Source organism: Mytilus galloprovincialis, chromosome 11, assembly GCF_965363235.1.
Source record: "Mytilus galloprovincialis chromosome 11, xbMytGall1.hap1.1, whole genome shotgun sequence".
In the NCBI taxonomy this organism is placed as follows: Eukaryota; Metazoa; Mollusca; class Bivalvia; order Mytilida; family Mytilidae; genus Mytilus; species Mytilus galloprovincialis.
Genome location: NC_134848.1, coordinates 76,305,714 through 76,330,658, shown reverse-complemented (window position 1 = coordinate 76,330,658; position 24,945 = coordinate 76,305,714). Strand labels below are relative to the sequence as shown.

Here is a 24,945-nt window from a genome sequence, read left to right as displayed (position 1 = left end):
TCCATAGATGTATCAGAAGATGAAAGCTATTTCATTCTAACCGGTTAATAATATGAAAAACTATTTTTAGGTTCCAATATGTGGGTTTGTAGGAACTGCATGGAGTCCAATGACAATACACTAAATGACTGTAGCAATTGTAATACACCAAAGGACAGCACAGAACATGAAGGTACGAAAATAGTATATATGTATATACATATGTATATGTATGTTAGACTAAGATCGACGTCCGGTCTCTTATCGACATCCGTTCCTCAAATCGAGGTTCAATTTAAAGTGACGTTTTCAATAAAGGGTCTTATGTTGTTACTCTCTAATCGACGTCCAATGTAACGTCATATATTTCAAAAACGACGTCTGACCAATCGGAGTCTCCTCTCATTTGATGTATTTTAATCATTTAATTATTTGATCTGAGTTTGGTATTTCATATCATCATTATTGTCCGAAAATCGATAACAAAAAGAAAGTTCAATTAAAGGTTCATATTTTTAAAAATTAACTACAAGATTTGCAGTCATTTAGAACTTGACATGGAGGTACAGTTCACACTCTTCTATTGTTTGAAACCATATTTTGATATCTAGATGTAATTTACGTTTGGTCGAAGGGCTGCTGTTTCTTTAACATTTCCGTTTAAATCCTTTTTTTACATTGTAATCTCTTTTAAGAATTTAACATATACAATGTCACTTGTATATAATATACTTATTTCCTTTGGATCGCAGATGAAAGGTCTTTCATGATATATTTTTCCTGCAAACGGAACTCGTCAGAAAACAAAAACAAAAACGATAAAAAAAAAATCTTCAATTTGTTAAAAGAGGCTTTTACCAGACAGGGTAGACTATACAACTATTATCTAGAAGACTGGACATATTACCCATACATCCCCGATAACTTGGGTTTTGTTTTTTGGTCCTTTTTGTTGTTCTCCCGAACGTTATCATATACCGTCTTAAATTACGATTTTAATTTTAAATCTTGTAATTATACGTTTAGAAAGGACACATAATGTTGTAGAAACATTAAAGTAGAGCTTTGATAATTTTGAAACAAATATGAAGACCTTAAAAAGGCAATCAGTGTATAATAAGGTTATGGAAATCTGTAATTATATAAAAACGAAGCATCCATCAGCAAAGAGAACGTGGTTTTGAGAACTACCAGGGTATGTCAATAATCAGAAAAAAGATTTTTCGTATATAAACCACACTAAAATCTTATGAAATATAAAATTGAAGAAACTGTTAACATGAAATCTGGACAGTTGTATAAAATAAGATTGGAGCAAAGGATTGAAAAACCTTGTTGTGGACCTGATACTATGTTTTTTTTTTACATTACTATAATATTTCATTGAGCATTTGTACACATTTATTTTATTATTATTCATTCTAAAACAAATGAACAGTTGTGGAGGACTATAAACCAGATATCGATGATATTGAGGGTCATCTCACGCTTTCCAAGGGTGATGTTATCACAGTTCTAAAAAAAGGAGAAACAATGTGGAGAGGCAAACTTGGTAGACAGGAAGGATTGTTTCCAAAGACGTGCGTAACAGACAACATAAGTACAAGTTTGTATAATTTTCATATAAACAATAGCTTATAGAACACCACTTATGAGCTTATCCTGTAGTTTAGTAGAAATAACAGTCGATTAATTTTAACTATCGAAAATATTCTTACCCAATTTGATTGTTTCTTATATATGTTAACATCTGCGTATTGACTTGCAGGGAAATTTTTTATTTTGTTGTTTTCGCAAAAATGTAAACTCACTTTATTCCATTTTACACTGCACAAACTTCAACCTATAGCTATAACATATTATGTCTTGCTATAAGAAGAATTTGATTTTCAATACATAAGCTTTTATATGAATTTTTTTTACCGATTACATACATGTAAATACCATGAAAATCACATAACCATAATATAACCGCAACTTTTCTGTATGCCCACTTATCAACGAATAACATACAATGTATGCCTGTTATTCTTCGTGTGTTCATGATTCCCATCGTTTTCAGGTAGGATTAATATTCTTTGTTGGTTAGGTCTTTGAAGATTGTAATAGTTCCAAATAATAGAACATAAACGCGAATACGCATTTTTGATGAAAAACACGCCCAACTTATTTTTGTTTTAACTCTTTAAAAAAAAAAATTGTGTGACACAAATTAAAAAACAAGACACTAAATTAGCTGATGTTACCATCAAAACGGACAATTCCTTAGCAAATGGCAAAATTAAAGCCTCAAACACATCAAACGAATCGTGAAAAATCGAAGCAACAACCAGAATATGAATGAATCGCTAAAAGTGTCGAGACCGGGTAAAACGATTTTAAAATCGAGTCTTGCTATGCATGTCTCACCCGCAATGCGTATTCACTGTCAGACATGTAGATAATGGTGCACTAAATGAAACTGATCAATGGCAATGTGAGTATAAAAAAATGATATCGTAATAAATATTACGCGCGTCTGGCGTAAATATAAAATTTCAATCTTGGTATCTACATCTTCTGACATTGTACTCGGACTTCGCTTGAACTGAATTTTAATATGCGTATTTATATGAGTTTACTTTTCTACATTAGATAGAGGTATAGGGGAAGGTTGAGATCTCAGAAACATGTTTAACCCCGCCGAAATTTTGTGTCTGTCCCAAGTCAGGAGCCTCTGGCCTTTGTTAGCCTTGTATGATTTTTAATTTTAGTTTCGTGTGTATAATTCGGAGTTAAGTAGACGTCCATTATCACTGAACTAGAATACATATTTTAACCGGCCACTTGAAGGACGCCTCCGGGTGCGGGAGTTTCTCGCTACATTGAAGACCCATTGATGGCCTTCGACTGTAGACTGCTCTATGGTCGGGTTGTTGTCGCTTTGACACATTCTCCATTTCCTTTCTCAATTTGATTGAGTTTATTATTTATTGTTTGCATTAAATGTGTATTACAGAACAGCTATATAGGGTTGTAAAGCATTATTTCGATGAACATACAGATCATCTGAAAGTTGAGAAGAATGATGTAGTACGTGTTATTAACAGAACAAACAATGGTTTACTGTGGGTACAGTTAAAAGATGAGGCAGGTTGGATTCCTGAAACACATTTGGAAAAAGCCATTGCAGACAACGGTATGTAACATAAACAAATAATAATTCAATTATTTAAATTAAGCAAACGTTGCTGTTAAATTTTAATTATCACTAAACTACAAAAAAAGATTGTTATAGTTCCAACGAAAAGAAAATATACGCAAATACGAGTTTTTAATGATGAATACGTACATTTTTATTGACGAATGGATTAAGATAACAACTTCAGGTTGTTTTGAAGAATTTTTAAATATGTCTTCAACTTAAGGAAAAATACTGGTTACAGAAATGTTTGAAACCCATTATCAGAATTATCACGTATACATATTGTTATATTTAGGTAATGTGTTCTACTTTTGTATTTTAAGTGCCATTTAACTCAAGGATTGCATCAAAATCTGTCAAATTGAATCAGGAAATTAAAACAAAAACGGAAAACAAACAAGTTTCATTGCAACGACCATGTAAGTTTAATCTTTTAGAAATATATTAGCATGAAATCCATTTCCGAATATTTCACTTTGAAATTCACATGTCATGCTAAAAGTGCTCATCTGTACAGAACTGATACTATGAAGGCTTAATGAAAAATTATGACCTTATTTTAATATTTTTTTTCAAAAGAATTAAAATGTCTTATTGTTAACCTCCATGTACGTCATTATTAGATAAAAACATGTTTGGTTAAATGCCTTTCCTCATTGAGTAAATAATTGCTTGTAATTTTAATGAAAGGATTCAAATAAGATTGAGATTTTCATATTGCAAATAACTACACACATGCATTTCCGCTCTATGTCTACAAATTATAGTTTTCTGTTATAGTAATGTACACAACGTTTTTTAATGATTTCGCATTTCTGCTTTACTTACTTGTAAGCGGAGGTTCGTGCCGACAATGTGATTCAACTAATATAATAAAGCTTAAATTTAATGACACTTCTCAATATCAAGACTTTTAATTTGATCTTCATTTGGACTTGTTTAAAATACGGTAGCTATAAAACTGTAAACTTTTTATCAGGTACTTATTTATTTCTTTTCAAAACCGTATATGGACATAAAATTATTTTATGATAAAATTCGTATACGGAAAGTATATTTATATATATTGAATTGAAAGTTCAAATGATAATGAGTAGATAAGAATAAGTTGGTGATCATTAAAAGGTGAAGATATAAAGATAAATTATAAAATTCCCTTTCACATGATAAATAAAGGTGACAGTTCTTTGCCTATGTTAAAATGCCGTAAGTCGATTCAAAAAGACAGACCAAAGTAATAAATAGTAACTTGCATGAAATATAAATTGATAGATATCTGATGCGTTTACAGGGTTAGCGTTTTCTATCCAGGGACAATTGACACGATAGGTACATGTTCAGGTCAGTTCACTATACTAGATAATGGTGTTGAATCAAAAGTGAACTTATCTCTTGCAATATTTAAAAAAAAACATATTTTCAAATTAAACTGTCACATCAATGATATTATGTAAGTTCACATATACCACATGGTTTCTTTCTCAACCTAAAGGTGACAAGTTGTTGCAAAATCGGATAAAATTGGACACACAATACATATCAAGGAATGTACAAATGTATCTTTTTCTTTTTCATTTCATGTGATTTTATTTTTTTTAAACATTTTTCTTTCAATAAATTGCACGATTAAAATATTTTAAAAAACATATTTGAAAATTAATTAAGTTTTCAAATAAATTTTGTTAGTTTTTCATGAATGGCACAGGAAAAGGGAAACGAAAAAGCTCTCCTGATCACTGTTGACCTTACAGTATTTTCAGAAGATAATCTAGATCAGGTTTGCCATTTTCGGGCATACAACGAGGATATTTGTGGGCATCCACGTGCATTTCTAATTAGTAGTCTGACTGTATTAGTATTGCCACATTTGACACAATTATAAAAAAAAATGCTAAATTTAGAATGAGTTTTTTTATCATGTTAATATCCTTAGCAGTTGGGTAAATAATGTTTTCTTGCAATTTCCTTAGAAGTTGAGTAAATAATGTTTTCTTGCAATTTCTTAAAATCAAGATTAATCAAAGGGTATTGAGGACAATAAATGAGGCAGAATGTAATAATATTGAATTAAGAAACACAAAAACGGAGTGACCGCTTTGAATCTGCTAAGCAATCAACATGGACATTTGGTAACCCAAACTTTTCATAGTTTAAAACATAGTTAAAAGTACCCTTCATATATATTTTTGCATAGTAAAAAAATGATTTTGAAATTGACAATGAGGGTCGGTTGAAAACAAAACTTTACGACAAAAGAGATGATTTCAGCTTTCCAATTGTGAATTTTCCATTTCTAAGTAGCAACTTTCCAGCAGCACCTCCATACGGGGTATATATCTCCTAATTGATACGATATTCCCGTGCTTGTATTTCCTGTCATGATTTTCTTGATAGAGGGTTGCTGCTCACAAGGAAGCTATTAAACCAAGAGTTCCAAATGGTGAAGTTGAAATCATCCCTTCGTACATTTTACGGACGCCATCACGAGTTGGTTGACCGTTATGGAATAACCGTCACAAATGATATCGGATATGTTCCTTACGTCGTAATTACAATCCCCTTCCCTTTCATGAATGTGACATACCAAATTATACTATTTACCGGATTTGTTATCACATAAGCAAGACGACGGGTGCCACATGTGGAGCAGGATCTGCTTACCCTTCCAGTACCTGAAATCACCCCTAGTTTTTGGTGGGGTTCGTGTTGTTTATTGTTTATTTTTCTTTGTTGTGTCGTGTGTACTATTATTTGTCTGTTTGTCTTTTTCATTTGTAGCCATGGCGTTGTCAGTTTATTTTTTATTTATGAGTTTGGTATCTCTTGTCCCTCTTTTATGATATTAATATTTACCATACGGGAAGTGGGATAGACCACGAGTTGAAATAATCATTTGAACTACGTTAAAACTGTTGACGTAAGACATTCTTTTTTAGCAAGATCAATGGTAATTTTTTTTGCAAAGAGGTCGTCAGTTAAATGAAATTATTTTCAAAAACTATGTATTTGCTTTCAAATTATGTAATATAATAGCGGTAAAATCTCAAGACGTTATTATGTAAAGTAGGTAAACACTTCAGCATAAAATCGATTAGCATTTGTCACTTTAACAGACAGTCTCGGATATTCTTTTAAATATGCAAAAATCACCAACTTGCTGTAAATATTTAAAATAGACAACAAAGACAAAGAAACAAGCATTAATAAAATGATTTTTTTAATTTATTTGAATACTCATTTTTATATTAAATTTTTTATACCAGAGGTATTTCTTAAAGAATGACAAAATTAATTAGGATTAACAGTAAACAACCTGTTAAGTACTTTAACAGTTCTGCGCTTCCACCACTTAATGTTATCTATTATAGATTTTTTAAGAGGACATTAAACATATGAATTACACTTTCACGAAATTAAACCTATTTGTATTTGAATATATCTTAAAAAACTTCCCGTATATACATTTGCACAAGCAATATCGATCCTAAATTATCTAGAACGTATCAACTGCAATTTGATGAGAAACGTTCTCACTTAATTACCGTACATCATGTAAAGAAATTATCAAAAATATAGACTATGAAAAGAATATTTTGTTTGTTTTGTTCATGCATCGTTGTCACTATAATCATTAATGGAATTAATTGCGACAGTCATACGAGTAAAAGGTTTACACGGTAGGTATATTGTCCGACTAGGATCGAGGTTTTTCGAGTGATTTGGTCCGGAACACTCACATTAGATTGTTGACATCACGGATATATACAATTTATAAGGTGTGAGAAAAAGAAATATACAAATGAACGATACTTGTTTATAAAAAGTGTTGATAAACCATGTGCCTTGAAATTACTTAATTTGAGCCTTAATTTTATAGTTCTTAAACATAAACACATAACATCTTTAGCTATGAGAAATGTGTATAATCAATCGATAAAAAAGAACACACTCGAAAAAGCCCGGACTGCTCTCGAAAGAGCCCGGACATGAAAAAATTAATTTTGTGTCAAAATGTCATTTTCAATGCAATAACAATAGTTTTTTGTAAAGTTTCTGTATATCTACGTGTATATAGATTCCATGTATGCATTTTCGTCGACATTTGCATTGGAATGTGTAAGAAAATGGCTTTATTCGGTACTTTTGAATAAAAGCATTGTCAGGCTAATTTTAACTTTTTTAACGAAAAACAATGTCAGAATGATTTCATCTTTATATCTCAAATACTAGCATATCATGTATAACCTTGTATATCAAACTAGCTTTTAAATCACGTCTTGTTAGAAAGAAGTTTGTTTGTTTACACTTTCGATTATATTCACTCGAGAAAAAGTGGTCACACTCGAAAAAGCCCGATCAAATCACTCGAAAAACCACGATCCTAGACGGACACTATACCTACTGTGTTTAGCTAGCTATAAAACCAGGGTCAATCAACCATTTTCTACACATTGTATGTACCACGTTAGGAATATGACAGTTGTACTCCATTAGTTTGATGTGTTTGAGCTTGTGATTTTGCCATTTGATTAGGAACTTTCCTTTTTGAATTTTTATCGAAGTTCAGAATATTAAAATTTAATTTTGTTTCGCTAACACTGCTATGCAAATATTTTTTTCATATTGCGAGTTGACTATGACACTTGTTATACATTCCTTTGATGAGTTTAAGCTTTTGAAATTGGCATTTGATGAGGGACTTTCCGCTTTGAATTTCCTTTGAGATCAGTAATTTTGTGATTTTACTTTTTGACAAGTTTATCTATGATGTAATGTTTAGAAAACTCATGTTATCCTCTTTATTTCAGTGGAAAGACCGTTGGTTCATGTGTATTTGTTCTGCTTATTATTAGGTTATCTTTTTCTGTAGAAAGACCTGTTGTATTTGGTTTGAGTATTAGATCTTTCCACTTTTCTGTATAAAGACCTATTGTATTTATTTTAATAATTCTGTCTTTCCTTTTTTATTGTAGGAATACAAATTGTATTTGTTCTAATTAATAGGTTACTCCTCTTTTTCCTGGACATGTATTGATTATAAGGTATTTCTACTTTTTTTCTGGAAATACCTATTGTATTTGCGCTTAATTTTATTTTACCGCTTGGTTATTGTTAGAAAAAGTGTGGTTTGGTATTAGCATATGAAATCGTATATATCATGATTTTTGAAACTGACCCTGTTCAACCGAAGACTGTGTTTGTGATTACTCCTTCGCATCAGTAAAAGCTAACAACAACTGATTCTTCAAAATTGCTTGCTATATCCTTAGACCATTATGTTTAATTTTGACAAACGCACAGAGTAGACTAAAAATAACAGTTATTTCTCCTTATTTTCTAGAAATAATAAACTCATCATAGATACCAGGATTCAAATTTTGTTTTTGCGCCAGACGCGCGTTTTGTCTACAGAAACATATCAGTAATGTTTGAATAAAACAAAACAGCTAACAGGCAAAGTTGAAGCATTGAGGACCGAATAATCCCAAAAGTTTTGAATTAAGTGAAATGTTTTTGTAACAGGTAAAATACTAGTGATGGTTTGACTGATCAGAAACCGTTTTAGATATTGACAAAATATTTGTATTAAATTGTTATATATGACACCTTGTGACACATGCAATTTGGTTGAATGAGTACATTGACATTATAGTGTTCCCTTCTCAGTTTCAAAAACTAGCTGCATTGTGATATAATTCAATAGTCACATACAGTAGAGACAACAGTTCTCCATTTCTCGATGGAGTAAAGTCTTTTGTTCTATACCTTATGACTTCGACATTTATGTTCTCGAGTAAACCTTTGTTCTATCTTCATATTATACATGTTATACATGACAGAGTCATGGGACTTTTTGCATACGTTGCAAGTTTATATCATCTTTTAGTACTTGCAAAGTAAAAGTATATTGATCTATATATATCTTTTTAATTAGTGTCAAGTAAAAGATCATGATAAAAAAGCAAGTTTCATTTTTCAAACCGCAGGTTTTGAATTATCTCCTTAATTTCAAACAAACATGCGCTTTTAATTATCAATACTAATATTTTAAAACTTGGTAACACACCAGAAGTTTGTAGAATTACTCGTTTACCTATATATATTATTCTTGTCCTCGGAAGATATTTTCTGTCTTGGGCAAAGAAGTTGTTCTGGTTCAGTAATTGAAACGTTAGTTATCTTCGTGTTAGCTTCAAGCGGTATAGTTATCATGTTCAAGGACGTGGTGTGCCTCTATAATGTATTATCCAATTACCAGTTGTATTTTTCACGTTTCCCATATTGTTGGAATATTTCCTCTGAGTTATTTTAAATGAGAATAATGCATTGTAATTTCAGGAGTAGAGTCCCGTTGATTTGGAATATTATTACATTCAATTAGTGAAGGCATATCAAATTGTACGTCACGATGTACAGATGTGATTATGAAATCTCCTCCTCTTTCCCCGCAAATAGTTACTCTGCCAGGTACAGAGAGATGGTGTATGGTTGCACTCTACTTATGTGTAGTGCGGCGGTGTGTCGTTGACTTTCACACTCGTTAAAACTAATAAATAAAATTGAGATTGGAAATGGGGAATGTGTCAAAGAGACAACAACCCGACCATAGAGCAGACAGCAGCAGAAGGTCACAAACAGGTCTTCAATGCAACGAGAAATTATCGCACGCGGAGGCGTCCTTCAGCTGGCACCTAAACAAATATATACTAGTTCAGTGATAATGAACACCATACTAAACTCCAAGTTGTACACAAGAAACTAAAAGTTAAAATAATACAAAACTAACAAAGGCCAGAGGCTCCTGACTTGGGACAGGCGCAAAAATTCAGCGGGGTTAAACATGTTTGTGAGATCTCAATACTCCCCCTATATACCTCTGGCCAATGCAGAAAAGTAAACGCATAACAATACGCATACTAAAATTCAGTTCAAGAGAAGTCCGAGTCTGATGTCAGAAGATGTAAACAAAGAAAATAAACAAAATGACAATAATACATAAACAACACCAGACTACTAGCAGTTAACTGACATGCCAGCTCCAGACTTCAATTAAACTGATTGAAAAATTATGTCTTCATCATATGAATATCAGGCACAATCCTCCCCGTGATGGGTTTAGTATCATACCATCATAACATATATGAGAAAAACATAACCCGTGTCATGCCAACAACTGGTTTATTAATAATAATGTTTTGCAATCACGACTTCTGTGTCTGGTTTATTCACAGGACTTGTATCAAACATTGTTGTATTTTAACAGCTCCTTATGTTCTTCAATTGATTTGACTCAGAACGCTCGATATTCGTTCAAGTGATGCTTCGTCTTGTGTGGGATACACAGATCTTGTGATTGACTGATATCTCCAGTTTGCTGATCAACATTTGTCTTATGAACGTTGATTTTGGTGTACACTTGGTCTGAGGTTTACACTTTGGCGTAGCTCCTGTTGTATTTGGTGTGGCTTTTGACCCAAAGATGAAGGCAGATAATTCTGATAAAGGTGGAAGCAACTTCTCGTTTAGACTTGAATCTAAAATCCCTTGTTATCCACTTTTCTTTGGAGTCTGTATGGCATGTTTTCCACAACTGGATTTCTACCGGACGAAACGTCAAAATAATCTAGCAAACATCACAGCTTGGAATTTTCTTTGTGATGCTCTATTTCTGGGATAACATCTGACTAATCGTAAAGGAGTTTATTCTTCAGTGTTGGGAAGTTGAAAAGTTTGTTGACGAGAGACTCCTTCAATATTTCTGGAGCACCATTTCGGTCGTCCAGTCTCTCCAATAGTCTCTTTAGGCCTCTGATTTGGGTTGTTGGGTTATCATGACCTTATACTCATGGCATGTTTGTCAGACTATTGTCCAAGCCATTAAATAAATAGGTCTATCTGTTCCGAGTCTGAAACTTTTTATTCGTCTAGGACAATTTGACAGCTGACTTTCTAGGTATGAAAGGATTCTGCCCGGTCGTTAAAGCGTGTGAGCCGCTAGAACAGAAGGTCATTAAGTAGGAGAAATCTCCGACGTAGAATTGATTGGTTGAAGATGTGTTTAAGATGTATCTTCGAACCACCTTCTCTTTGGTACGTAACAGGAATTTCTTCTGAAACGCCCTGTTTTCCTATGCCAGTTATTGTTCCTTCCCAGATCTTGGATTAATGTACCATCTGATGATTAAGCATGTGTAGGCAATGCAGTAGGAGTTTGTGATGGCAAATTAGACTTTGAGTCTACCGAAAGTTTGCACTTAAAATATTTGGATTTAAAGGAAACGAAGGACGGTTTCGTCGTCTTGATAGAGCAAAAATAGCCAATGAAACAGTTAATGACAAATGAATAGAAATACAAGTGATCATAGTACCGTGCATTGCTCTTCCTATTCAAGAGAAATCAACTAACACATCCGATATTTGCTGGGGACAAGTTCAACATATCTTTGTAGATCGGCGCAGATTATTATTGGTCAATAGTTGAAGACGAAATAATAAGAGGAAATTGGCCGAACGCACTAAAATCTAAAACTGGATATGATTTGTTGGGACACGTGCTAGCTAAGAACGGAAGAAGTTCAAATCAATCTGCTATGATGAACATTTCAAATGACCACAGTGTCATTTTTTTTTTACGACTTTGAACAGATTTGAAGCGAAGAGAATTTGAGGAAACAAAACTTCCTACGAATCGACCAGTACATTATATTCTGCATAACCATGTTGTCAAGGAACGATCTAATTCACAGATACGCATCAATTTTTATGTTAGCTTCAAATATGAAGAGGTTGTCCAAATCTTAACGAATGCTTAGAAGAAAACCCGCTTCTATAAAATAGGTTATATATAGACAACAATGGCTTAACATATTATTACAGGAGATCGAGTAAATTACTCAAAAAAGGCAGATTCAGCATACGCTCTTGAAATTGGAAAAGGAGATAAACTAAACATCGTGTATGCATACGTATTTCATATTATTGAAAGTAATGGATATCGCATACACCTCTTTTCATAAGTAATCTAGCCATTGGTATATATAATATATTAGATAATGCATTCTCTTGTTCATTGTCAAAATAGTAGTCCTTGTTTAAGATATAGTTTGTGGTAACTGTTAAAATACTTAAACTAAACATTCAATATTCATTGGATTTGTGATAACAAGTAACAGTCTACCAACCAATAATGTTTTTGCATATTAACTATCGCTGTCACATATACATAATAAATTGTGTTTTAATTTGTAGCTCCAAATAAACCACAGACTGCACCAAAACCGGTTTACAGGACCATTGGGATGACGAACGAAAATAGTCCATTTGTTGGTCAAGGAACAAGTAAGCTTAAACTAAAACATGAAATAATGTAAATTTCTGTCTTTGTTTTTTTTTTGTTTTTTTGTTTTTTTTTTGTCTAGTTAAAAATTCTATATTGCTTTTTGTTTAACACTTTATAATAGCTTGGATTTTATCATGTTTTATTTCTCTTCCATCCACTTTCTTTAACATGTGTGTTTACAAAATGTATATTCTATAAACTACAAACCTCCACCCAAATTGCGACATCTTTTCCGCCATTCACAAGATTTTCTACATGCTCACTTGTCGTAGTTTGTATATATCAATATAGAAGCATAGTTGTTGTTCAATGTTCGCCATTGTAATTGTCGTTTAGTTTGTGATGACGTTCTATTCTAAAATATGGTATATTGTAAGGATCAATCTTCAATCAGCGTTTAAATGACAACAATGCACACATAAGATTAGAATAAAAACCAAAAAAGGTAATGAACATTTAAAAAGGAAAAGCTTCTAAGAATTCTAAATTGTAACTCGATTTTGTTTGTTCTTAAGGATTATGTACCCTTGTGTAGATTCAATGCTAAACATATGAAAATTTTATAGAAAATCCACAGCCTTTATCCTTGTACTCTCATATTTGACAATTTGATGACTGATAGATAGAGGATAATTGCATGCAGTGCTAGCATTGATTTCCTCAAAAGAAGTTTATTAATGTAGTTATTGGTTAAAACAAATAAAAATATGGACCAAATCAAGTACACCTTTAGGGGTGCGCTCGACTTTAGTGACTCAGCACGAGGTATTTTGGAGTTTATAGGTTGATAAGAACTTTTTGTAAAAAATAAACATCATAGAAAAGCAAGTAAGTAATCTATGTTTCAAATTTGATAACAAAAATCTCCGTATTAAAGGCTGTGGATTTTCTATAAAATTCTTGGTTTATTTGCCACAAAGTACTCTTTTTCAACTAAATGCAATGAAACAGTAAATAATAATGCTTTGCATCAGGTTTCCCCGTTGTATATGTACGAAATGGCCTATCTCTATTATTCATTATATCTGTAGTTTTGATGCAATTGAAGTTTGAAAAGTTCGTACAAAAATGGCTACAGAAGGGGTCATAAACCTAGATTGTTTTTCACTTTTATTTATCAGTATTCTACTGCTGACTATATTGACAATTTTTATTCTTTGTTATACTATCTACTGGATTTTCTGGACGCACAAACCTGTCATAATTTTAATATATTTAGGTATAAACATATTTCTGGTTCAAAGTTCGCAATTGTATTTTCCTTTTTGTTTACGACGGAGTTATATATCACAATATGCTATCTAGCAATTGTAAATCTTTCTATCAAAGTAAAAATGACTTGCACATAGAAAAGTAAAATATCAAAACTACCGAACTGCAAGGATAATCTTAAATGAGAAAAACCTTCTCAACTGGTAAAATCAAAAGGCTAAACATATACGAAATATATAAAAATGTTTATTTTTTATTTTTTTTTGTTTGCTCAATCGTGAATGAAATGCAAATAGTGAAATAATAATTTGCTTTTAGCAGCCAGTATGGTTCCATTTTGTCAAGTTGAGCTAAACAAAAATTGATTATGGATTATTCACTTGCAAGTTTTGGTGTTGACGTCGTGGTTTTCGTTTAACAAGTAATCCAAAAAACAATCCAGTACATTTGTTTATCTGCTTGTAACATAATCAAGGCTCTAAAAGTCTAGTATGTTTTGGTCATAGCTGTCGCACATTTCTTTCTTGTCTAATCTGTACAAAATTCTATTTTTCAGATGAATATATCAATGTAAACATGTTCTTTGAGCACCTTTATTTCAGAATATGTCAACCTGGTTTTTTAATTATACAAAAAGCAAATATGGAAATTTCGAGTAATTTTATAATTTTTCTAGTTTTAGCTTTAATCCTAGACTTTTGATTTGACAAATTGTTTTTTTTAAATAACAGATCACGTTTGTTTCAAATATTCCAATAAGATGAGAAGATGTGGTAGGAGTGACAATGAGACAACTCGTCATCCAAGTCATAATTTGTAAAAAGTAAACAATTATCGGTTAGAACACGGTCATAGTATTTATTCATCGAATGATGCAAATACAAGTAATTAAACATTAGAACAGGCAGCACCAGTACTACTCATTAGAACAAGCACAGTTCGTAAATGCTTCAAAGAAATGCCAACAAGCCATTACATGCAAACTTTATAGATTAACTTGTAAACCATGACTGCAGGCACCGTGCCGGTATTAAACAATTTGATTCCCTGCAAAACCTTGAAAAACTGAAATTACACGTTACAGAAATGCATACAAACCGATTTTTTGGCTTGGCCTTCATCAGGAACGACCGAAGCCGCAAATTTAAAAGCCAATGATTGAATTAAAATAAAACTAATACATGGTTGCAAGTTTTCAAAAAAAATCTGAATGAAAAGTTTTGTAATCAGCTTTTTATGCCCCATTTATGGGACTTATGTTTTCTGGTCTGTGCGTCCGTTCGTTCGTCCGTTCGTTCGTCCGTCTGTCCCGTTTCAGGTTAAAGTTTTTGGTCGAGGTAGTTTTTGATGAATTTGAAGTTCAATCAACTTGAAACTCAGTAAACATGATCCCTACGATATGATCTCTCTAATTTTAATGCCTAGTTAGAGTTTTTACCTAATTTTTACGGTCCACTGAACATAGAAAATGATAGTGCGGATTGACATCCGTGTACTTGGGACACATTCTTGGTTTTTTTTAAGACTCGCCTTCAACGCAATCTCCTTCGACGAACTGTTTAAAATTACCACCTTCTCAAACCGTGAAGAAGTCGGATAATTTTGTTGATGAAACATATAAAAGTAACAGTCAAAAAAACAGAAGAGGCATGTATTAGTACAATCTTATTTAATACAACGTGATTTACAAAACAAAACATGACCTAAGAAGTCATAAGAAAACAATCAATCCTACCAAATGAAAACGTATCAGATTGCCACATATCATTTAATATATATTTAACTTGGCAGCCATTAGCCTTAGTTTTTATATATTTGAATTTGTAATGCCATATTTGATTTAGGGTCTGATATGTTTTACAATTGACCCCAAAACACAACAAATGAATGGCAAACAACTGTCCTATTTCCGACTTGGTACATGCATAGTCAAAACATAATTATTTAAATTTCTATTATCATAAGGAAAGTAAAGGATATACCGAAATTAAAGCTCTCTCATCTATAATTAAATATAATGATAAATGATCTTCAATATCAAAAATGACTGTAAGATTAATCAATTTATTGAACTTCGGATTTAGCTACAAATTGGAATATTAATATGTATTCCAAATTACAACACGTTTTGGTGCTAAAGAATCGATAACTTAAAACCGGATTTCATATACCATTTTGATTTTGATAAGAAGAATACACATGAAAATACGCTTTCACAACAAACCTCTGTGATTCCAAACAAACGTTTCCCATGTTTTAAATATTGTTATTGTACTGCATAGATAATAAAACAAAATTTTCAATATTTATTAGAATTTAACAGTTTAAAAACCCGATTACCATTTAAAAATAAAACTTATCGCTGTCAGATAAGTGTATGTTTTGATTTTTAATTTTAGATAATCCACTGACTGTGTCAAAAACTGTTGACACGAAGTCGGAAACGATGAATCAAAGTAGTCCAGACTATGTTCAAGGAACAAGTAAGCCCAAATATACAAATAAAGTTATATGCATTTCTATATTCATTTCTGTTGTTTACGAGATTCTCTGCATGCTCACTTGTCCTGATTGTATTTCGCTATGTATACACGTATTTGTGTTTCCAAACTCACTATAGTCGATTTAGTTTGGAATGAGATTTCATAACAAAATATGGTATCATGCAATGATAAAGCAATCTATTAGAATTAGAATGACGATGATGTACATTAAATAGTAAAATAACAAGACTCCATTTAAAATGTGTCTTCAAATTGTTTATAAAATATAATTCCAAAATAACCAAAAGTGCAATGTCTCCATGTTAAAAATATACTCTTGATACTGTATTGATAAATTATCCTTTTCATTCATTTACGAGATTTTCCGTACGCCCACCTGTCGTAATTTTTACATATTTAGGTATTAATAAATAGAAGAGTACATAATATGCTCAATTCCAGAATAAGAAATAAACTTCAACAACTTTGAAAGCGGTTTGTGTTTGTTCCCGACGACATAGCAGCCAGCAATGTGATGGTGGTATGCCGTAAATACTGCATAGATTTTCTTAAGAATGAAATTTCAAATTCATTTACATAAAATACGTGCGCTCCACAGCTAGTCATAAGGTAAATAAACATATTATAACCACATCACGGCTCAATACTTATTCTGAACAAAAATTCGTACTATGTATTGGTTACGTAACCTCCATAAAAACAGTAAATTATCTTTTCATCTCGGCCTTTATTAAGTGTTCTACAACTTATCTTTGCGTGCATTTAACAAGTTCCTTAACTATACTATCAAAGAACGTATCAAAAAAAGGGTTTATAAATTGTTGTAGAGAAAAAATATTCTGTAGATGTTTTAGATAAATTACGTGCTTTTAATAATCCTTTGATTCTGTTTTCAGTTTTCAGTTTTGACTCTTCACACTACACAATCTTTTTTCTCTTTAATTAAATTGTCATTTGGTATATCTGAATCCAAATATATTTGCTGCCACTCATTTAAAGCATTCTTCTCTAATGAAGAAGGTAAATAAGCTTGATATACTAACTGGGGCTGTGATGAGATGATTGAAGTTCTTAATTTGCTTCTTGATAATATTTATGTATGTTTCGGCAACAACGTTTATCGACAGGTTGTAGGTATTCCAATGGGCACTAAGTGCGCCTCTTTAATATCAGACTTGTTTTTGAACTGTTATGAATCACTGTTCGTGATCAAACTCAGTAGACTCGTCTAAATTGCATTTAATCGGTAAATTCAACAACTCTTACCGTTATCGTGATGATTTTTTTTTTTTAAATAATCATTAATTATCTAAATATACTGTCAAATTTCACCAAAAGGAACTACTTTGAAATAAATCAAATTTAAACGGAAATAAAAATCCTTTTCTGAAGTTAGATATTTCGGTTTTTCAAGGGAAACTCCACACTATTTACGACAAAAGGGACGATCTTTTGTTCCCTATAATGAACTTCTTTTTGGATGGTGATGATCCTCTCGCACAAATTAAGGTGTTTATATTTAACAACTCGCTCGTTATACCCGTGTTTGTTGTGACGGGTTTTTTTTTATTATTCTAAGGAACGTAATATATGTGTCTCTGGTAAATTATTAAGCCAAGGATTTCGTTACAACGAAAAACCGAATACCTACAGTAAATTCTTCCATAGATACAAAGATTTTATTTTCAAATTTGGTTGGCACATCCTCGTTTTACGGAAAAGTTTTTTTCCGTGCCCGGAAATTTAGAATTGATTCTGGTAAACGATCCTTTAAATAAACTTATTATAGGTTGCACTTATTAATTATTATTACAGCTGTTCTCAAACCACGCCTCTTTTAGGAAGAACTTGAATATGCATAGAAAATTAATTTTGTTTACATACTTGTTCCCAGTTATGGTCTCTGTGTTCCATAACTTGTGAATATTACCAGTAAATAAACATGTGCATATTGTTTATATTGAAAACTGTGGTAACCCGTCATTCGAGGTAGGGGTAGTTGAGAAAATTAGTGTTAGTTTAAACTCTGAGATGTTCAGAGCATATAAACGTTGAAAATATGCCGCACAGCCCTATATGTTGATCTTTGAAAAAAATTGTAGTACATATGAACTTTCAATTCCAGGATAATATTTTTTTTCAAACTTCATAGTAAAAGTGGTACAGTTTTAGCCGTAAAAGGAGTTCATATGGGAAACTGCATTGTCAATATTTCCAGAAATGCAACCTCTAAAAGGTTATTAATTCAACACTGTTATTAGATCATTGTTTATTAGTTGTTAGTGACTTTGAACTAGCGGTCAGTAACTGCAAGTTCTCTCAGATCTGTACTTAGTGTCTGTTTGTTGTTGGGTTATACATGTACCCACGTCCACTCTGTGAAGTACTTCTTTTTGTATTCATCTGATGAGTTTAGTCTTTTTTTTATTTTTATAGTTTATTCTAATGTTGTACTGATACACTACTGTCCCAGGATAGGGTAGGGTTGGGATCGCGCTAATATGTTTAACCCCGCCACATTCTTTATGTATGTGCCTGTCCCATTTCAGGAGCCTGTAATTCAGGGGTTGTCGTTTGTTTTATTTGTTACATATTTGTTTTTCTTGTACATAAATTAGGCCGTTAGTTTTCTCATTTGAATCGTTTTACATATGTCTTTTCGGGGCTGTATCGGCTTTGCTCATTTTTGAAGGCTGGATGGTGACCCATAATTGTTAATTTCTGTGTCATTTGGTCTCTTGTTGAGAGTTGTCTCATTGGCGATCATTCCACATTTTTTTTATATTGTGGTTCAACGCTTCCAATTGTATTATTTATTATATTTTCTTTTTTCAAAAAAATATATCTTGTATTATGTTAGCAAATGAGTTTGGCTGTCCCTCTGATATTTTGTGTCCCTCATTTAGCTATCTGTTACAGTTACAAAACACATATTTACTGGTACTTTTATGACTTTTTTACTTTCAGAAGAACAACATTTAGCGCCACCTTATTCCCCCGACTGTCAACAATTTCAACCGTCTCGAACCGTACAGGAATCGACGAATCTTACTAAAGACACATACGATGAACACAATCACAAATACGGTACACACATGTATCAGTAGTATCTGATTTAAAATGTTTAAGTTTTAAATAAGTATATGATTATAAGAGTCATCAATAACAAATAAAAACGTATGAGATTGACTCGGAATGTTATGGAATTTAACTTGAAATGTGTATCATATCATATGTGTAATGATACAGATAGACACGAAAATATATAGATACCATTACCGATACCTTAAAAGAAGTTGGATCAGATGTGACCATTAAGCTCTATAGTATCCAGATTATATCAACCCGCTTGCTTATTACTTAATAAGATTACTAAGAAAATAAAAATAATATTCAGACTGAATGTTTCGAAAAGAGTAAGGATTTTTGAAGATTGCCAAAATGTAGTTTAGTTTAAAGATATTTTTTTATAGTGGATTAGGAAACAAGTTTTGCAACTTATATTAATCCCTTTCCACTTTGCGGGTGCAAGTGCTGCCTTGTAGCGACATTAGCCTACTCTTTTTCGAAATCTACAAGGGTGTCTTTAACGTGCAAGAGATATGGCTCTCTCTTAACACGGGTCAGCCATTTATCGTACCCTTCCGAGGGACTATCATCGTTTCCTCAAGACCATACTCGCAGATGGTGTCAAGGGAGAGCCGAAAATTGAGTTCCTGAAATTTTCATCCCAAACGGCAATCGAACCAGGAACCTTTGTGTCAGTAGTCCGATGCACTAACCACTACACCACGGCTCTTTCGTCAAAATGTAGTATTCAATGGTAAAATATATGTATAACAGGTTCATTGCCATAAATATTTGATTCTGCAATATAAATTACAAAACATTTTTGTAATCCTTGAGCGTTAGTATAGGGACAAGCAACCAAAAACTAGTTTTCAATCATTGACAGCAATCTTGTGAGCATAACCTACTTTGCTTCATAGGAGAAGCTTTGAATGCTTTTAAATTGTCTGAATGATCTGCTATATTATTCATTAATGTATTTATCTGTCTTTGGTGTTTTCGAATGTATTTTTACTATATTCCCGCCATGTTATGTTGTCATTTTAGCGGTATATTTAAAGTTGGCTTTAGATGATTTTTGATATTTATTTTTAGGTATTTTTGACATATAGCTATTCAAGGGTTTCGGTACTTATACATCTTAGAATTTCAAATGTTTGGCTTTTAGCGTCCCTGATGGGGGTTAATTTAGAAAAGCGCGTCGGACGCAAGTAAACGTGCTGTTTTCAATTTTTTAACATTGCCATAAAGCGCGGAGGTTTGGCTAGCCACAAAACCAGGTTTAACCGACCATTTTGTTTTTCTTAAAATGTCCTGTACCATGTCAGGAATATGGCAGTTGTTAGCTTCATTTATTCGTATATTTCGTTTCTATGTATGTTGCATTGCTACTTGTTTTTTGTTGTACTTCTGTGTTCTGATATTTCGTTTTGTTCCTCTTATAGTTGATGTGTTTCCATGTTTTTAAGTTTATAACCAAGATTTGTTTTTTCTAAATCGATTGATGACTCTTGAATAGCGGTATACTATTGTTGCCTTTATAGCTTGCTTTTCTGAAACCAAGCATAAAAAATACGTTTTATCTTATTTTAGAAGATTCTGCAATAACGCCTTCTCCATTGCCGGACCGTCCAAACCTACGATCTTCTCAAATGGAACAAACATTAGAGAAAGTGACAGACAAAATGTATGAAAAAAATAAACACAAATATGGTATGTTCTTTTATCAGTAATATTTGACTTAATACGGCTTGAGATACATAAAAAATAAACCATTCTGCCAAATAAAACAGCATCGAATTGCATCGTGAGGCCATGCTATTTATTCAGGACAAATTGAAATATACCATGTGTATAACGAAACAGATGAATACCAAAACAATTAGGTACCGTTTTTAAATCTAATCTATCAAAAACTATTGGTTTCAACTTGTCAAATTTTTCTTATGTTTTTCAATACCTTCAAATAGTTAAAGATGATAATCATATCATTGGTCATAACAAACAATCAACACTTTTCTGCTAAAATATAAGAGTATTCACAAGGTGAAATGTACAGGTGCAGCTTCCCATATTAGATGTAACACCATCATTGATTTCCCCCTATTAGACTTTGTTAAATTTACACTTTTAAAAAAATGTATAGAATATATCTTTGTAAAGAAATACTTGACATGAGTAATGTTTTATCCTGTCCATTACTATAGACAAAATATTCACATAAAATACCATTGCATATAAGACAATAACCATATCTGGAAATTAACCAATACAATATCCCCTCATTTTAACCTGTGTACATTTTCTTAGTGTATGGAAACATTCCATCATTTTCGTTTTAAACATCCATATCACCTTAATTCTTCTTATTTTGTCCTTGATGTCGATTTTCATATTTTGTCTGTCATTTACTCTGATGTTATTTCATTATGAAAAGATAGTATAAATTCTAATGATCCCATACAAAACTGTCAAATTTCTTTAATTTCATTAATACATAATAAATGAGATATTTATAGGAGAACGAATCGGAAAAAAAAATGGAGAAAAATATTCAAATTATTACCGAGCAACATGTTGTTTTATAAATGCTTTGATTTTTAGAATAGTTATTTCTTTTATTGACCATTAAATTTTGATAGAGATAGAGTAGAGAAAAATCAAAGGAACTGTGACATAAACCTCATGACAACACCAATTGTGTTTTTAGGAAATCACGATATTGTGTTGCATCTAACACAATTCTATAATTTAAATTATTAAATTAGAACACAAATTTGTTTTTGTTATAGTTGGTGTAGACGGAGAAACCTTAGCATCCACGGACTACGAAGGTACAGTGCTGATTTTTATTTTGATAAACATTTGATCATTTTCCCTGATTGTCTTTTGCCAAAATGTTGTTACAGTTATTTTCAATAAATAATGTTGATTTTATGATATGGCGTATTGTACAAACTTTAAAATTAATTTGCAAATATTACATTTTTCGAAGAATTGTTAGTTTTATTGTGGCATATTATTTGAGTTTCTAATGTTTACCACTTTTAACACTGCAGGTTTCAATAATATCAGTCACAGTATTTTATTAGAGGGCATAGAACTGTCTAGGCAGAAGCCTTTCGTGTTACAAAATATTATCTATATTCAATTCGATGCGTCATATGTGTTGACTTAGTCAATTGCATTTGCATACGATACGTTTAATTGACCTATTGAAGTTTGTCCGCGATTTTCAAAAGCTACACTTTGATTATGTGTATTGGATTTTTTTAAGACAAATCCTTCTATTCAGATCTACCAATAATATCTTCTTTATATTTTATTTTTACTTTAGGCTAGATAAAAGCTTTAAAATAAGCAAATAAAAAAAATGGGGCCGGTTTTGGCGATATTCTTACAAATAAGGGACAACCCAGTTCTCGTTGGAAAACAATGCGTTGTACAAATGTACACAGGAAGACACCCCCTCCCCCCCCCCCCCCCCCCCCCGCGAATGCTTCTATAAACATTTCATTTCAGGTTAGTCATAGTGCTTATGTGTCGAACAGATATTCCTCTTAAAATAGTGAAGACATTTTTATATAATACTATTGTTCAATCAAAGTATATCTGAAAGACAAGACAGTATTTTTCTTCCGATATCATGAATTTTAATTTCGTTAAAGAATGTTGTTTCTTTTTAATTTTGATGATAATTACTTAAAATCATTAGAAATCTAAGACTCCGTTTCCACTAACAATAAAGATCGATAATTTCTGAGATCGTTAATCTTTACTATTGCAAAAAAGAGAAAGATCGATCTTCAATCGGACTTAAACATTCCATCTCCAGATGTAGGTCTTACTTTGCTGTACATTATTGCTGTTTACAGTTTATCTCTATCTAAAATAATTCAAGATATTAACCATAGCTGCAAAATTTTCTGAAAATTACCACATCCGGGGCAGCAACCCAACAACAGGTAGCTTTATCGGCCTGAAAATTGCAGGGCAGATAGACTTTGACCTAACGATCAACTTTATTCTTCGTCAGATTTGCTTTAAATGATTTGGTTTCAGAGATATAAGCCAAAAACTGCATTTTACCCCTATGTTCTATTTTTAGCCATAGCGGCCATCTTGTTTTGTTGGCTGGGTCAGCGGACTTATTTATTAAAATAAATGCCCCAATGATGATTGTGGCCAAGTTTGATTGAATTTGGCCCAGTAGTTTCAGAGAAGAAGATTTTTGTATAAGTTAACGACGACTGACGCAAGACGCCGACGAACGCCAAGTGATGAGTAGGGCTCACATGGCCTTTGGGCTAGGTGAGCTAAAAACCAAATGTATTCGACGTTTTTTACGTCATTCTTCTGTATGCATTGATAAAGAGATGTGGTATGATTGCAAATAACACAATTCTCCACAAGAGACCAATGGACACAGGGAATTATTAACTATGGGTCACCGTACGGCCTACAACAATGAACAAATCCCATACCGCATATACAGCTATAAAAGATCCCGAAAGGACAAATGTAATAAAATTCAAACTAGAAATTAACCCAAAAAAATGAATGAAAAACAAATATTAACTCTTTTACAAACAACAACCACTTGATTACAGACTCCTTAATTGAGTTAGGATCCGTTTTAGCGCTCGACTGATACCGATACTTATTCGTTCCTTATTTGCTTGTAGGTTGAAGTACATTGCAATTATTACGGAAAAAATCTTTTCGAATATTTTCTTGTCTCTAGTGTTAGCTATGGGTTCTTAAAAGTTAAACATATCTATTAGCGCGTATGTACCAGTTTTAGTGCTAGACCGATGACCTGCTACTTATTCCCTTATAATATGTGTGTCTTATAGGTCGTATCTTTTAAAACAAGCTAGTCTTTTCCAATTTGCTTTTCTTGTCTTTTATGCTAGATGTAGCTATTGGTTCTTAGAGGTAAAATAAACCTACTAAGGCGTAAAAACTCGATTCAGTGCTCGACTTATGCCCTGTAACTTATTCGTTCCATATTCGCTTACTATACGTGTGTTATTCGGTGCACATTTTAAAAAATATCTTTTCAATTGTATTTATTCATTATTTTATTTTTTTATTTTCTGTAAATTACTCATCTTCAAACGAAATGACTGTTATAAGTAATTGATTTCTGACAATTCTTTGTTTTTAATGACTTATGACATGTTAAGCAAAAATAAAATTAAGAAAAGCAGAAGCATATAATTATCTAATGAACCAAGATTTTTTGTTATCGAAATGGTTAGACCGATTATTGTAGATATGTATGTATACTAAATGTAAACGTACAACTTCTAAAAAGATCGAAAACGCGAGATGCTCTTCAGAGATCAATTTAATTTCAATTCCGTACAAGTGATAACGGGGTTTATTTAACATCATTTAACAGTTTTTTTTATATCATTCATCCTTATGCATCTATGAATATCGAAATATTCCGTAATGTTGATAGAAACTTAGTCTAAGTATACTCATACAGCTGTCATACCGTGAGTATGAATAGAACCTAGTCAGACCTATTTTCTCAAAACTCCTGTTAATTGATTTTTTTTTCATATGCGTTTCTCTGTAATTCTTCATTTCCGACAACTTTTAAATATAGGCACGATCATAGTTTTTATACAACAATTTGGCACCTT

General features: G+C 32.2%; 1 protein-coding gene across 1 annotated transcript; it reads left to right on the top strand.

The window, feature by feature from the left end:
* The first annotated feature begins 2,964 nt into the window (after positions 1 to 2,964).
* LOC143052003 (uncharacterized) lies at positions 2,965 to 18,071 on the top strand. The gene is made up of 5 exons (XM_076224975.1): positions 2,965 to 3,157; positions 3,487 to 3,582; positions 12,413 to 12,502; positions 16,115 to 16,198; positions 18,061 to 18,071. The coding sequence occupies exons 1-5, from the start codon at positions 2,965 to 2,967 to the stop codon at positions 18,069 to 18,071; spliced, it is 474 nt and encodes a 157-aa protein (XP_076081090.1).
* Positions 18,072 to 24,945: the final 6,874 nt, after the last annotated feature.